Source organism: Empidonax traillii, unplaced genomic scaffold, assembly GCF_003031625.1.
Source record: "Empidonax traillii isolate 1590-97213 ecotype Southwest subspecies unplaced genomic scaffold, ASM303162v1 scaffold706:size701851, whole genome shotgun sequence".
In the NCBI taxonomy this organism is placed as follows: domain Eukaryota; kingdom Metazoa; phylum Chordata; class Aves; order Passeriformes; family Tyrannidae; genus Empidonax; species Empidonax traillii.
This window is the reverse complement of record NW_020955899.1, coordinates 78,334-92,467: the sequence shown is the minus strand read 5'-3', so window position 1 is coordinate 92,467 and position 14,134 is coordinate 78,334. Positions and strand designations below refer to the sequence as shown.

At 36.0% G+C, this 14,134-nt stretch overlaps 1 protein-coding gene across 1 annotated transcript in view; it reads right to left on the bottom strand.

Annotated features, from left to right (window-relative positions):
• Positions 1–9,833: 9,833 nt before the first annotated feature.
• The window catches only part of CNTN5 (contactin 5), a gene marked incomplete at its 5' end in the record, with an annotated part of 61,692 nt that continues 57,391 nt past the window's right edge, over positions 9,834–14,134 (bottom strand). The window contains 3 exons of the mRNA XM_027900082.1: positions 9,834–10,201; positions 12,185–12,353; positions 13,728–13,840. Coding sequence (XP_027755883.1) covers positions 10,098–10,201; positions 12,185–12,353; positions 13,728–13,840 — 386 coding nt within the window. The remainder of the gene's footprint in view (positions 10,202–12,184; positions 12,354–13,727; positions 13,841–14,134) is intronic.

Below are 14,134 nucleotides of genomic sequence, written 5' to 3'. Positions count from 1 at the left end.
AGTGGAAAATATAGTGCCTTGTACTTTGTAGGACTCTTTTATTCTTTTTCAAATCTGTAGGGGTTTCATAAATTTCTGTGTGTGAGCATCAGACTGTCCTTTTTATGTGATGTTGCAATAGAGTTTATTTATTTTTTAATTTGATTTCAGATTATTACTGGCATGGGAAGACCACCTTGGAAGACTGGTTTTATGACTAATTGATTTCATTGTCAAAGAAATGTTCAGTTATGTTGCCTTTTTCATGGCTTTGCCCTCAGTACTTTACTTTCCCCTGTAGGGTAACTCTCTCACTGGAGGATTCTTCCACTCACCAGGTATAATTACTTCTTTTCCATCTCTGCTTCTGCTGTGTTCCTTACAAACATTCAAATAAAAAATATCATTTCGGTGAATGAGTAAAACTGGAAAAAAAAATATCAGTGGCTGCTTTTTACTGTCTTGGACACTTTTATAAATGCTGCTTAAGTGAGGAGTGGTGTAACACATCTCTCTTTTGCATGTATGCATAATATAAACATGAATATATTTAGGCTGCACATGGGCTATACTGAGATATTCTGAGTGGACACTCAGGGATGCTACTGTTCAACCAACACATCTGAAGTTATTTCCCAGGGTTGTGATGAAAGTAAAACCTTCCAAGGTATTATGAATTATGAAAACTGAACCCTTCAAAACAGGTTTGATATTCAGAAGCCTTTGAAGCCCATATCCACAGTGCAATTTGGAGAGTGGTGGGCATTTTTCTTTCCAGAGCAGGTCATGCAAGGCTGTGCAGGAACAATACAGCAATAGAAGCACTGCTCCTCAGCAGTTTCTCAGGTTGGTGCTGGTACTGAGGATCAGAAGGAAGGTCAGGGTTACATCTTCATTCAGTTCAGAATTACTGGTGGGCGAGTTGTCTTCACTCTTTGGGCATGAAAGAGGCAGAGAGAACCTTTTATTGGCCTCTCCTTCCCAGAGCCAACAGTTCAGAGTGCGATGTGCAGGAAAGAGGGGCAGGAGAGCTTGCAGGCAAGATCCTGTAGGTATCTGGTGTGTCTTCCATTAACATTTAATAATGGTAGGATGTCCCAGAGACATTTCAAATTCAGCAGACAGATGGGAAATTTAAGTTAATTCCTGCTTTGCTGGAACTTTTTTTTCCAGCTAGTACAATGCAATATCTAAGATCTAATTATGTAGTTGGGATGAGGGGAAGTTTTTAAGTTTCTCATATTATAACTTCATACATTCATTTCTCACTCTTGTTTGCACCATATCTATGATTATTTAGATCCCAGTTTCATATCTATATTCCTTGAATTGACAATTGGCATTTATATTTAAATGCTGCTGTGGAGATAGCCCAGATTTTGAAAATGATGAGTGCAAAGCTTTTCATTATATACTGTGTTTCCTGGGAATGATAGTTCAGTACCTGTCCTTAGGATCTCAAGGAACAGTTTAAAACTTTTAGTTTTATCTCTTCTGTAGCTGGAGAGGTTATTTCCCTTCCTCCTGACTTCCACCATGCCTCTAAATTTGTAGGATAAGCTGAATATATGAGTTGCTTGTTTTTCCTAATCAGTTACTTTAAGATTTTCATATTATGTTGCAGAATAGAATTTATTTGCATTTCAACTCTCACCTTGAAGTGAACCTATACATTTGCAAGATGGAAAAAACACTCAGTGCAGCTCTACTGACCCAATCTGAGATGATGATACAAGATCCTACAGTCCAGGAGGACCTTTGCCAAGAGTTTAGTCAATTCTGTGACAGGCATGGCAACCTCTTGTAAAGCTGTCCAGATTTATTTTGTATCTGAAGGGGATTTTGTTTGATATTGAATAAGGTAATATGTTAAAAATATGGAACAACATATTAAAGTACATCCTAATTGAAACTTAAGTAACTAAAAAGAGCAGCTGAATTGCCAATTTATCAAATATAGGTATTCTGTTCTCTGTTAGCAGCATTTTGGTTTACCTCAAGTGTATTCAAAATGTGATCTATTATTTTTTAAGCCAGGGGAACATCTGATGTATCTAATTTTTGGATATCTCTACAGCCTAGATATTCAGAGTTCAATGGCTCTAAAAGCTTCCAGAGTAGAGCACACAGTCTCTGAAGTCACTAGGTTGCTTAAGTGTGACTTAGCACAGCTTTCCTGAGGTTAGTATAGCTCAGCTATAATGCTTGGAGCACCTGGGTCAACTAAAAATATATTTTTTTAATGGAATGAATCACATATACATTTTATGTGAAAATAACCACAACACTTTGAAAAATATGATTCATTTTCTTATAAAGAGAAATGTAAAAGTTTAAAATGAAAATCTCAGTCACTAGATCTAGAAAGATGCCTTCCTATTTAAATCAGCTGCACATCCAATGCAAAGTGCACAAAAGGCTTGTATCCATCCTTAAAAAGTGCTTGTGGAGCTGAATACCAAATAGCTTTCCATGAGGCATGTTATGCTAATCACTATGGCAATCAGTTATTTATCATTCTTGCAGACATGTATTTTCCATTTACGCTAACAGGGTGGTTGATTGGATTTTGTTCATTAAATGGGGAGAGTCAAAACCAGTCTTATAAGCTGCTGTTCAAGTTAATTAGTGAGTATGCATGTACTCAGAAGCAGAAAACTAAAATTTAAAATTATAACCTACATCAATCAGGCATCTTTACTATATTATAACCAAATCATTCCACTTAGTGTATTTAGTATAAAAGATAAAATAAAAATGCTGCATTTTTATTTCCCCTGGTCTCTCATGGTCTGGTAGTAAATGTGATGTTGTAACTCATAAAGGAGGAGGAACAGATATTTGCTTTTTCTCTGCTACCTTTCCTGAAACACTTCCAGGCTCAAGCTTAAAAAATGGTGCAAGGATAGGAAGATACTTAGTAGAGTTCTGAGTTCATTTTTTGACAGTCTTAATTTGACTAGTTATTAGCAGGTAACAGATGGCCTGCAAGCACCACAATGAGGACATAACTTAAACAGAAATAATTAGAACAATAACAATAAAGACCTAAAGACAATTACTGGTAGAAATGATAGACTGATTCTGGAAATCCAGTTTCAGCTCCTACATTTTTTTTTTTTTCTGTCTGCTGCAAATGATTTAAAGATCTAGCTGAGGATTTCACAGATCTCAAACACCTTTTCCTTCTAGCTTGTATCAGGACTCTGAGTAGATTTGATTGCTCTGGCCCTGCTGTTCTGAAACAGCATCTTTTCAGGGTTGGATCTTTCTGTGTGCCTAGTTCAGTATTCATTGGACAGAAAAAGTACAATCTTCAACTTTGAATTAAAGCACGGTTTCCAAACAGGAAGAGGAGGAGGTTTGAGAGTCCGTCTTTCACAGGCCTTTGTAGTGCTTTATCTATTGGAAGGGAGAGAAACAACAGGAGAGAAAAAGTTGGGGCATGATGGCTTCTTATCTGTTGCTCACCTGTCGCCAAACTGAGGAACCCTAGTCTTTTTAACTTCTCCTCAAGTGGCAGATGTTCTAGGCAACACCTTTGATCACTTCAGTTGTCCGTCTCTTTGCTATTCCTTCTAAGACTTTTTAGAGCTGTGGAGACCTCAAGTGCACACAGTACCAGTACTGTGATAAAATCAAAGTTTTGTCTTGCAGAAAAGGGTTTTTTTAATCTCACTCTCATTATCTGGATGGAACACAGTTTCATTTTGGGTTTATTTTGTTTCCTGGCCAATGTAAGCAGACCTATTGGTTTTTGGAGCATTTCCACCATGTTTTTTACACCCTTTTTAAATACTTACAGTATCTTAACAGATGTACTCTTTGACGAGAAGTAAGAAAAGTTTCAGCAGCCATTTAAGAAAAGAAATACCTCATCACAGTTTATGAAGGTAAATATTTTCTTAGTGGAGGGAAGAACTGTGGAAGTAGCCATGCCTTGAGCAAAGAGTATGTTTGTCAATATGCTGTCACACCAAGGTTTAACACCAAGGTGCTGCATATCTCTTGTGCTGAAGGACTTTCAGTGTGGTAGCTCTTAGTACATCAAAAACTTTCAAGAAATGTTTGAGTCTAATAAAAAATTATCTGAAAGGAAGGGCTACCATTCTGCAAAACAAACTTGCAGAGATCCAGCAACATTCAAGTAATTTATGGTCTAGAAATCTGACAGAAGTTTTGCCACTACAAGCTTGTATCTCATGCTGCAATAATACATTCAGTCAACAAACTGACAGCATTACCTCCCGCATTAAAAGGGCCAAAGCTTTTGTGAAGAGCATTAAAGACTGATGTTTCCTATTATGGGTACCCTGGGCACTCAAGAACTTTTTTTGTGAAAAATTGTATTGAAGAAATTCCTTTCATTTCCCATTCAAAAGCTGTGGGATTAGCTTCTGTTCTACTTGGAGAGTCAGAAAGTGTTGACACACAGTGGAAACCCAGCTTAGTGCTTTGGATAGTCTAGGGCAGCCATTCTCAGACGGGTAAAAATGCTTTCTCTTTTGCGTGTTTGGAAGGTAAAAGACTTACCCTTTCAGATGGCTTGTTGTAAAGCAAACCCTGCTAGGTCAAGAGGGAGGGTTAACTTCAGGTTCTCCATGTGAGAGACTCTGCCCATGGATTTCCTCTTCCCTCTGTCTCTCCTCCCCTCTCCCCCCGCCTTCTCCATACACACAGGTACCCTTTTGAAAACAGCAAAGGGGGAGGAGGAAGGGGCTGCCTGGGAAGTTGTAGGGCAGTGTGAAGTGTTTCTTTTTCTTTTATGTAACAGGAGCAAAAGAGACACTTACTGCACTGTGAGTAATTTGGTTTTTACTAATGGGACTTGAAATAAATGTAGTATAATTAGGAAACATCAACGATTTGCTTCTGAGTCTTCTCCATGTTAGAACAGAACCAGACTTGTGTGTTACTTCTACTGCTCATCTGCGTGCCCATGTACTACAGTCTAGTGATCACAGCAAGGTGGACGTTCACTTTTTTCATCTAAAGCACATGTGAAACTTCTTAATTAGAACAAACATACATATGCAACATCATCACCTAGAATGACTCTCTCCAAAAGGATAGATTTGGGTGCATATATCACTCAGTAATAAGGGAATGAGTTATACAAAACCCAAGAAATTAAACTGAGGCTTCTTTTCTGAGTCAGTCAGTTGCTCCATATGGCAAAGTTTTAAAGAAATATCAGGAAGACTACCCTGTTTTACTATCCTGTCTTAAAAAGTCAGAAAGTCTCTTTTGTAGAAGATATGAGATGGTGTCATTATGAAATGGAAATGCTTGTTCAGCCAGGGAGCAGAGCAATGCAGCTTAAAGTAAAATTGTACTTGCTAAAGCTTTGACCCAGATATACCTCAATTACTTTTAGTATCTTTTTATTCACATTTTCTGTTATGGAAAGCAAATTGATGCATTTTCTGATCTTATTTTCTTTACAAAAAGTAAAACATGATGAATAACTTTTTTTTTGTGATTATCACATATAGTGCCTGCCTTTGCTATTTGTCATGATAACTGTATTTTTCAGGAAGAGACTCATGTTTTTATTCTATAGTTTTTTTAAAATTGATGATTTTGAGCATAAAAATGAAAAATTCTGTTACCAAACCATATCGAAAGGGAGTGTATTTTTCTCTAGCCCGACACATCTATTTCATCACAGTAAAAGAGGAATCAAGAAGCATTCTAGGATTTTTTATCAATTTCTTCTGATGACTGGGTAGGTTTCTTATACAAGCTGGAGTGTTTAGTTAATAACCTGACAGCACATAAGGAGCACAAGAAGCAGGAATAGCTGTGCTTTTAAATATTTGTACCAGTTTGCTTAAAGAGCTGACCCCTGTAATAAGTAATGAAAATACTGAAGCTGTACAATTATCCATAGATTTTTTCTTTAGGCTTGTGAGGTTTTTGTTAATGTACACTTGCTTAAAGTATTAAAAATATGAACTCCAATAAAGGCAAAGTCAGGTCTGTCTTTACTGGAATTGACAGAAAAGTCTTAGAACAAACTCAGGACCTGTATTTTCAGAAGCAGATTATGTATCAGCATACTCAGGGAGGCTGTTTGTAACAGCCTAAAGGCAACTAACTTATTGTAATAAAATGCTGTTCATTGTCTTTTATCTTTGACATTGTTTTACTCAAAAGCATAGAAGTAATTAAGAAGGAAATTTTCTTTCATTTTCAGAGGAACTGGGATGATGGCCATAAAAGGGCAAGAGTGGGTTGCAGTGTAGTAGAAGTTCTGATAGGATATGGATTTTCATTATGTACAGTTCTCCATGTCAGCAAAAGCAGGTCAATTACAGTTTTCTGTGACATTCATAACTAATTTAAATGGAAGTCCTGATATAATATGCTATTTAAGCAGTACCCATTTTGTAATTGAAGCCTCAGTTCAAATGACTGTGGCAATGTATTTTTATTTCCAGTATGGGCTTTTTGACTTCATACTGTGTTCCAAAGTCATCTACCATTGTAAATATGCATTTCATAAAGAATTGATTGGGGATTATTAAAAGCTCAAATAAAACTACCAAAAAGAAAATATTTGCTACAGCTGGGTCACTCATTTTACATTTTTTCCTCAAAAACCTATGTGTGTTTTTGAAAACTATTCTTTTGTGATTTATCACAAAAAGTATTTCAAATATAAGACATAGAGGTACCAGAAGCTATATAATACTTCAGTATACAGAGGATTGATCTTGGTGACTTCCTTATAAAGCACTTTTCATAGAAATTGTAGAACGGTTTGGGTTGGAAGGGACCTTGGAGATCATATAGTTCCAAACCCCTGTCCACGTGCAGAGACACCTTCCATAAGACCAGGTTGCTCAAAGCCCCATCCAACCTGGCCTTAAACATTTCCAGGGATGGGGCATCCACAGCTTCTCTGGGCAGTGCCTTACCACCACCAAAGTAAAGAATGTATTTCTAACATCTAATCTAAATCTCTCTTCTGTTCAGGATTTTTTTTTTTTTTTAAAGCAGAAAACCTTTATCTCTGATGCTAAGTTGCAGACTTACATTGCAGTTTTTGTTAAGTATAGTTTCATGTTGAGAATTCTTGAACCTTTCAGTTATTTAGTTATAAAAGAAATACCTACCCAGGGAAACCAACACTTGGGTGAAATTGGAATGATGACAAAAATTCCTTGATTTTAATAGTTGCGTTGTCCACAGTCACTGTTGCAGATTCATCCTTTTCTTCTTGAAAGCCATGTAATTAAAGGGTTCTTGCTGCTGAAAACCAAAATATTTGTGTAACCCTGTACTCTATGAACATAACCGAGGAGCTGACAGGAGATAAGATAAAAGCCAATAAAAAGAGAATAATTTATTAAAAAGATCTAATGTTACAAGAACAGTACACAGGAACTATTATATTACTGTGTCTTCCACATTGTATATACCATTATATATAGCATATATACAGATTGTACAATATATCTAACATTGTGATATGGGCCATGACAGTATCTTTCTTTTGGTCTGTGAAACAAAATTTCTTTCTAATTAATTTTTTTTCTGAACAGATCTTGTGGCTGTATACAAAAATACAGTCTCCTCAGTGACGCCAGACTGCAGTATTACAATCTTCTACAGGAAAAAGGAAAAAGCTTTCCCTTGCAACTGAAAGATGTCGTGATAAGGAAACATCTTCTACAAAGTAACAAATAGGTAATACATAGGTACTTAAACATTTAAAACATGTTTATTATTATATTTAAGATGCAAAATACATATTCTGTTCATGTTGAATATAAAACATACCCCTTTTTGTCCCTGCAATACAACTACATTACCTGATGGTATGTTCAGTATTTTTATCTTTATCTTCATACTAGAGTTCGAGATGTATCAAGATGGAGTTCTATCTCCTTATCAGGCTTTTATTCTTCTTATAAAGCATATCCATTTACTGTATTCAGAAATTTTAACTGCCATTCAGCAAATGCCACCTTAGTGAATGTAGCCTTTCTGAATACTCTGAAATAAACTGCATTGGCAAGCGATTGTATAAAAAATAGAGGAAATTATGCTTAATTAATTTATAAAATAGCCATTTTGCTTTTTTGGTTCATCATTTTATTCTTGTTTATTTTAACCTTTTGAAAGATGGTGGATTGCTAATGCAGGTTCTCTGCATAGTAACAATGCTGCTGTTTTACAAATGACAGCAGGTAGTTATTTTTTCTGTGAGTTTGCTCTATCAGCAAGGTACGTTACACCTTCCTTTCTTTGATCTCAGAGACTTTTCCAGAAAACAAAGATCTAGAATGTCTCTTCCTATCTACAGCCTGTGCTTAGCTAGCTATCCTGCCTTTGTTTTTCTAGCAACATGGTGACTACGTAAATTTAAACCACATTTTTAAAAAAATTATTTAAAATATTAGTGGGTAAGAAAGATTTCAGTTGAACCTTCTCTGAAAAATTTTACTGATAAAATATTAAAAAGAAAAAACATTTAGTCATCAGTCAGCTTTTTACCTACTAAGCACTTGATCTGTGTTGTACTTTCTTGTCTACTACTTTAAAGCTGCTGAGAAAGAGCATATTTAGCTAAATGCTAAAAATTATTTTGGTAGTGAATAGGCAAAATAATAGCATTTTGATTGCAGAACCCATCAATTGAAATAGATTTTCATCAAACCCTTTTAGAGGGATGGACAGCTAGAAGAACTGTGCTGTTAGGGCTTTCATGTTAAACATTTCTGACCTGATTTTTCTCAGGTGAGGGAATGTTCATCCTATGCTTGATTCATAGATATGTTAGTAAAACACCCTTGTCACAGCACTGTGCACACAGTAATTGTACAAACATGCACACCATTTACTCTGGGAATTATTTTGCTTCAGGTGCCAATACGTGGAAAGGCCTTCCAATGCCAAAAAGTTGTCCAAATTGCCTATTGAATGAAAAATTTTTGGTATAGCAAAAATTGGGGATTAAAACTGATAACACACAGTCCCTACAAGAATAATGTCCAGTAAGCTATAGAAATAGAACCAAGTATTTTTTCTCAGACACTAAATCCTCCAAAATATATCGTACTGCAGTTTGAATATATGTGAATGACTAAATTCTGAAAAATGTTAATATTCCCTCCATAATATGCTTTCATCTATGCTTCAACTTGATAACCATCTATATAAAGCATAGAATGTTACTAAAGAATGGACTCAGAGGAAAAAGAAAGTGGAGGAAAAAAAGCTCAGAAGTTGTTGGAAAACAGTAGATTTCTCTCCTTGCTTTGCTTTATTTGTCCACCTAGGATCTCAATGTATATAATATTTAAATGCCCAGTGCAGTTTTCATTGTCATATGCAGTAGGAATTGATTTCTTTCTTACTTTTGAAAATAAATATCTGATTCATTGGACATAAAATCTTGCAGTATTTGATGAATAAAAACTTGTTTCCTCTTAAGTTTGTATTTAACAATTTTTCATTTACCTTGCAATAAAATAAATGCTTTTTTCTGCTCCATTTTGCCACATTCTGAGTATGCTGTCCAGTACTTTATTGGCAATTATTTTTGCTAATTAAATACATATTATACATTTTCAGAATAAATTCTCTTTACTTTTTGCAGTGGGTTGTGTAGATAAATTATATTTTTTCTCAGTTGTTACTAGAAACAACCAGTTATAGGGGATGCAAGCAAAGTATTCGACAAAGTTGCATCAAACTATGTTCTATATTTTAAAAAAGGAATTTTTTTCCAAACCAAACAGATATACTGTACTAGACACTACTTTTAAACATCTGATGACACATGACTGGGCTCACCAAAATGGAACGTATTAAAAAAGGAAAATACATTTGTCAGAAATTACCTTTGCTTACAAAAGTTTATTACATACAATCTGCATATTTTTGGGCAAAAAGGGTCTCCTCCCTAGAGGACTATTACAAATAAAGAAGAGATAAAAACCTAATGAATTATTGACCGTGTCTCCAACACTCCTCTAGGTGCACCACAGGCATTTCTATGGTTCTTTAAGCAGTAGCTCACGTTTCCAGTTTCTCCACAGACATAAAACTCCACCCCTTGGTGTCATTAAGTTAAAGCAAAGAAATAACAATAAAGTCTGCAACCTTCACCATGACGTCAAAGGTACCATCAGTGCCAAAAGCAATGTTACAGAGGACGAGGAAGTAGACAACACATGTAAGGTGGATTGAGCACTTGTTACTTTCCCTCCTGAAATGAAAAGCAAAGTAATTAAGGAACAAATGAAGCAAATGGTTGTCAGTACATTTAGATACTATATTTTGCCCAAAACTTGTATTCTATTACCCTCAGCAAAAGCCTAACCTTTAGGAATGGATTAGCTTCTGATAACTGCAGTCAGAAAATAGGCTCCTTACACAGAGGTGATTTTATGAGGATACCTACAGCAACTCAGCTGCTGGAGCCTTATATTCAGTCTGCAGATGAATAGGAAATTCCAAAAGGGTATGCGGTTTTGTGCCTTAATTCTCAAAAAAGAATTAGGCTACAGAAGCTGCTCTGAGTCCCAGCCATAGTCACAAATCTTCCCAGAAAAAAGGATTAAAGCTGGCCCTTGATCTCTATGTTTGCTCAGAGGAAAAAGTGGTATTTTGCCCAGTAGTCCAGTGATGGTTTTAGATTACAGCAGTCTCTTAAAAGGCCATGTTAAGGGGAACTGTTCTCTGGGCTGGCAGAGGCAACAGAATGGGAAGGGAATCAGTCTGGGTTCCTTTGGACAACAATTGACCTAAATGGAACTAATGTGATATGCATAACCTAATTACAAATATCAGGAGAGAGGGAATGAAAGAGTTGGTAGCCTAGAGTTATGGGTCAAAGGATACACGAAACAAATATTCCGTGGAGCAGGGATTGGTGTGTTCTGCATTCTGATGATAGCACTGTGGGTTTGTGACTAGATTAAAGATGAAATTTTAGTCCTAGACTGAAGTTTCAGGCTCATATCTTTTAGTTAGCACTCCTTAAACAGTGTAAAGCAATGTTTAGTAGAACTTTAAAGTGTTAGCAGAAAGTCAGAATTAAGATGCCTTGTTGTGTTTAGGCAAAAGTCAATGTTATTTTCTACTTTTCTTGCCAATAATCCTTCCATCCCTTTCTTACCTATGTAATATTGATACTGTACATTTTTTCAACTTTTCACAGTAACTGAGGAGATAGAATCTAGACATCCTAAGTTACTTTGTGATAGCACTTTAATACTGTAATAAGTTAATAATTTAATAAAATAATAATTATTCAAGGGAATCATTGGAATCTTAAGAGAAATTCAGCTTATTCTAAGGTAGGCAGATACAGAGGGTTCACAGATTCACAGAATATGCTGATTTGGAAGGGACCCATAAGGATCATCAAGTCCAAGTCCTGGCCCTGCACAGGACCATCTCCAAGACTCACAGTATGTACCAGAGAGCTTCATCCACATGTTTCTTGAACTCTGTCAGGCTTTGTGCTGTGACTACTTCCCTGGGGAGCCTGTTCCAGAGCCCAACCACCCTCTGGGTGAACCTTTTTCTAATATCCAACCTAAACCTCCCCTAACACATGAGGTCATTCCCTCGGGTCCTGTCAGTGGGCACCATAGAGAAGAGATCAGTGGCTGCCCCTGCTCTTCCCCTCATGGGAAGTTGGAGTCTGCTACCTATATACATGCCATTTTATCTTTGTTAGACCACCTCCAGCTGGTGGTCCAGAATGATGTGTGTAACCTCTAAGTCCAATATTATATCTGCCATGTGCAAATGTTTGGAATATCTTAAAACATATCAGGTGTCCTAATGGGCTTACGTCTGAATATTTAAATTCAACAGAATTGCTGTCAAGGCTCCACTCTTGGTCCCTATGGATTACATTTCAGCTGACTATATTGCTATTTGAGACACCTAGTTCACATGTAAACATCTATAGCTCAGTTAGGTTTTCAAATGTTATCCTAGAAAGAGAAAGGTTTCCTATAAATCTTCTGCTTTGTCAACCTCACATGGTTGCCTCAGATACTCTTGAGAATCTCAAATGGCACTAAATGTCTTTGTTTCATCATGGAACTGAGGACTCAGATTAATAATTTTATCTAATAGCTAAATAATTGTGACAACATTGTTTTTCAGATGGAGAATAATAGAGTTAATTAGCATTGCTATAATCACTACTCTTTCAAATTTAGTGTAACCTTACCTGAAAAAGATGGAACTCTGATCTGGGGACTTGCAGTCCCATCCCCTCCTTCACTAACTGCACAGACCTCAATGATGTAGACACCAACATCAGGAAGAAGTACCACCGCAGAGGTTTTCTCTGTTTCTATAACTTGACTGTTGCTCTGGCCTTCTTGCCGAAATAAAACCTATGGTCAATAAAATAGACAGTGGTCATAGTGGTCATTCAAGTTATATACCAGACATTTTGTGTAGATAACACAGTCACTGCAGTGTTAACTGTTTCATGCTTTCATTAAGGATTTTGTGATATTACATTTGAACGGTCATCTGCTTTTAATCTTCCCTCCCTACAGTGGCTTCGAAACAGGAATAGAAAAGTATACTAGCAATTAATGAACATGAAAGAACATAGATTGTCATCCAGAGCAAAGGTAGAACATTTACCCTCTCCAGCATTAGATGTTGCACAATTTTACCTCCAAAATTTCAAAATGCAATTTTGGTTCCATTCGATTCAAATTCTTATCCCCAAATTTGTGTTGATATTCACATTTTTGGCTCAAGAACTGAACTTCAAATGTAAAGAAAATGTCCTTATTGTGTTTACCTTAGCTGGATAACTGAGAATAGCTGAGGTCTGTCCCTGTACCTGTGGTGACATTCAGCACAAATTTATGGGAGGAAAAGCAAGTGAGTATGTAGCTGTCTTTTTGGTATTTCCGCATAAGAGTTTCTAATCCCAGACAAAATTGAAAGAGTTAGAGAAGTGTGAAAAACTAGAGTAGTCAACTATTTCAGAATATGACCGAATCTAATAAAGGTTAGAACAGTTTCTGGCTTATTTGAACCATTTTACACTTTCTTGGTGATATTTCCTAGTGTATCAGAGGCAATATCAGATTTTAGTGTATAGAAATGATTGTATACAGGCTTCAAAAAAACTAAACCTCTGCACTTCTGTAAAAACACTAGAAACATTCTACTTTGATTTAAAATATTGCAGCGAATTCTGTGGGGTTTTGTGACTTGCTATTTAAATGTTAATCTGTATTTTACTCTTTAAAACTTTAAAACTTTAATGCCAAATGTTACTGTCACTGACTGCTGAACATCACCAACATCATTATAAAACAAACTGAAGTGTTTGTGTTTCTGCTCCATAAAAATATTAATTTTAATGTCAATTTATGGTGCCTCATTATTCTGCATTTCTCTAAATCCTACTGCAAACACAGTTGAATTGAGGAGTTATCAGGAATTTCATCACAGGCTTGCCCTATTAATACCCACTTCTGATTCAGAGATAATGAGCTGATCCCCTCAGACAAAGCTTACTCAGTTTATAATCAGTATTTGAAAATCACAACACACAAATATGTTGGGACATTTTTCTCATTTTAATTTTATTTATTGCTTTTCATGGTGAAAAATGATTGGAGACATTCTGTACAGAACGCTTTACTTACACCAAAAGAAACAAGAAAGGGAAAAAAGCCACCAAAGAAGAGAAGGAGTTGTTTGGAAGAGACAAAGGTGAGTAAGGAAGGGGAAGCACTGACCTTGTATCCCATTACATCAGATTCATTAGCTAGAGGTCTGACTGGCTCCCACCCAAGAGACACATGTGAGCCATCCTGTATCCACATAATATTGCCTGGAGCTTGGCTGGGAGCTGAGAAGAAAAAAATAGCATAAACATAGATATATTTTTATAGGTAGTTTCTTTAAAATCAAAATAAAAGTATTTAAGTCTTTTATTACATTTAAAACTAGTTATGTTAGCAGGCTCCAACAACTCTGGATCAAATTTCTAAGATTTTTTTTTTCACTAGTATTGTAATTTAATAAATTATTATGTATTTATTCATCCCATCCCATCCCATCCCATGCCATAAATTCCACAAAACCTATGAACCTGAAATCTTTTCTCTTCCTTCTTTGTAAAAAATCCTTTTTTTTTTTTTTC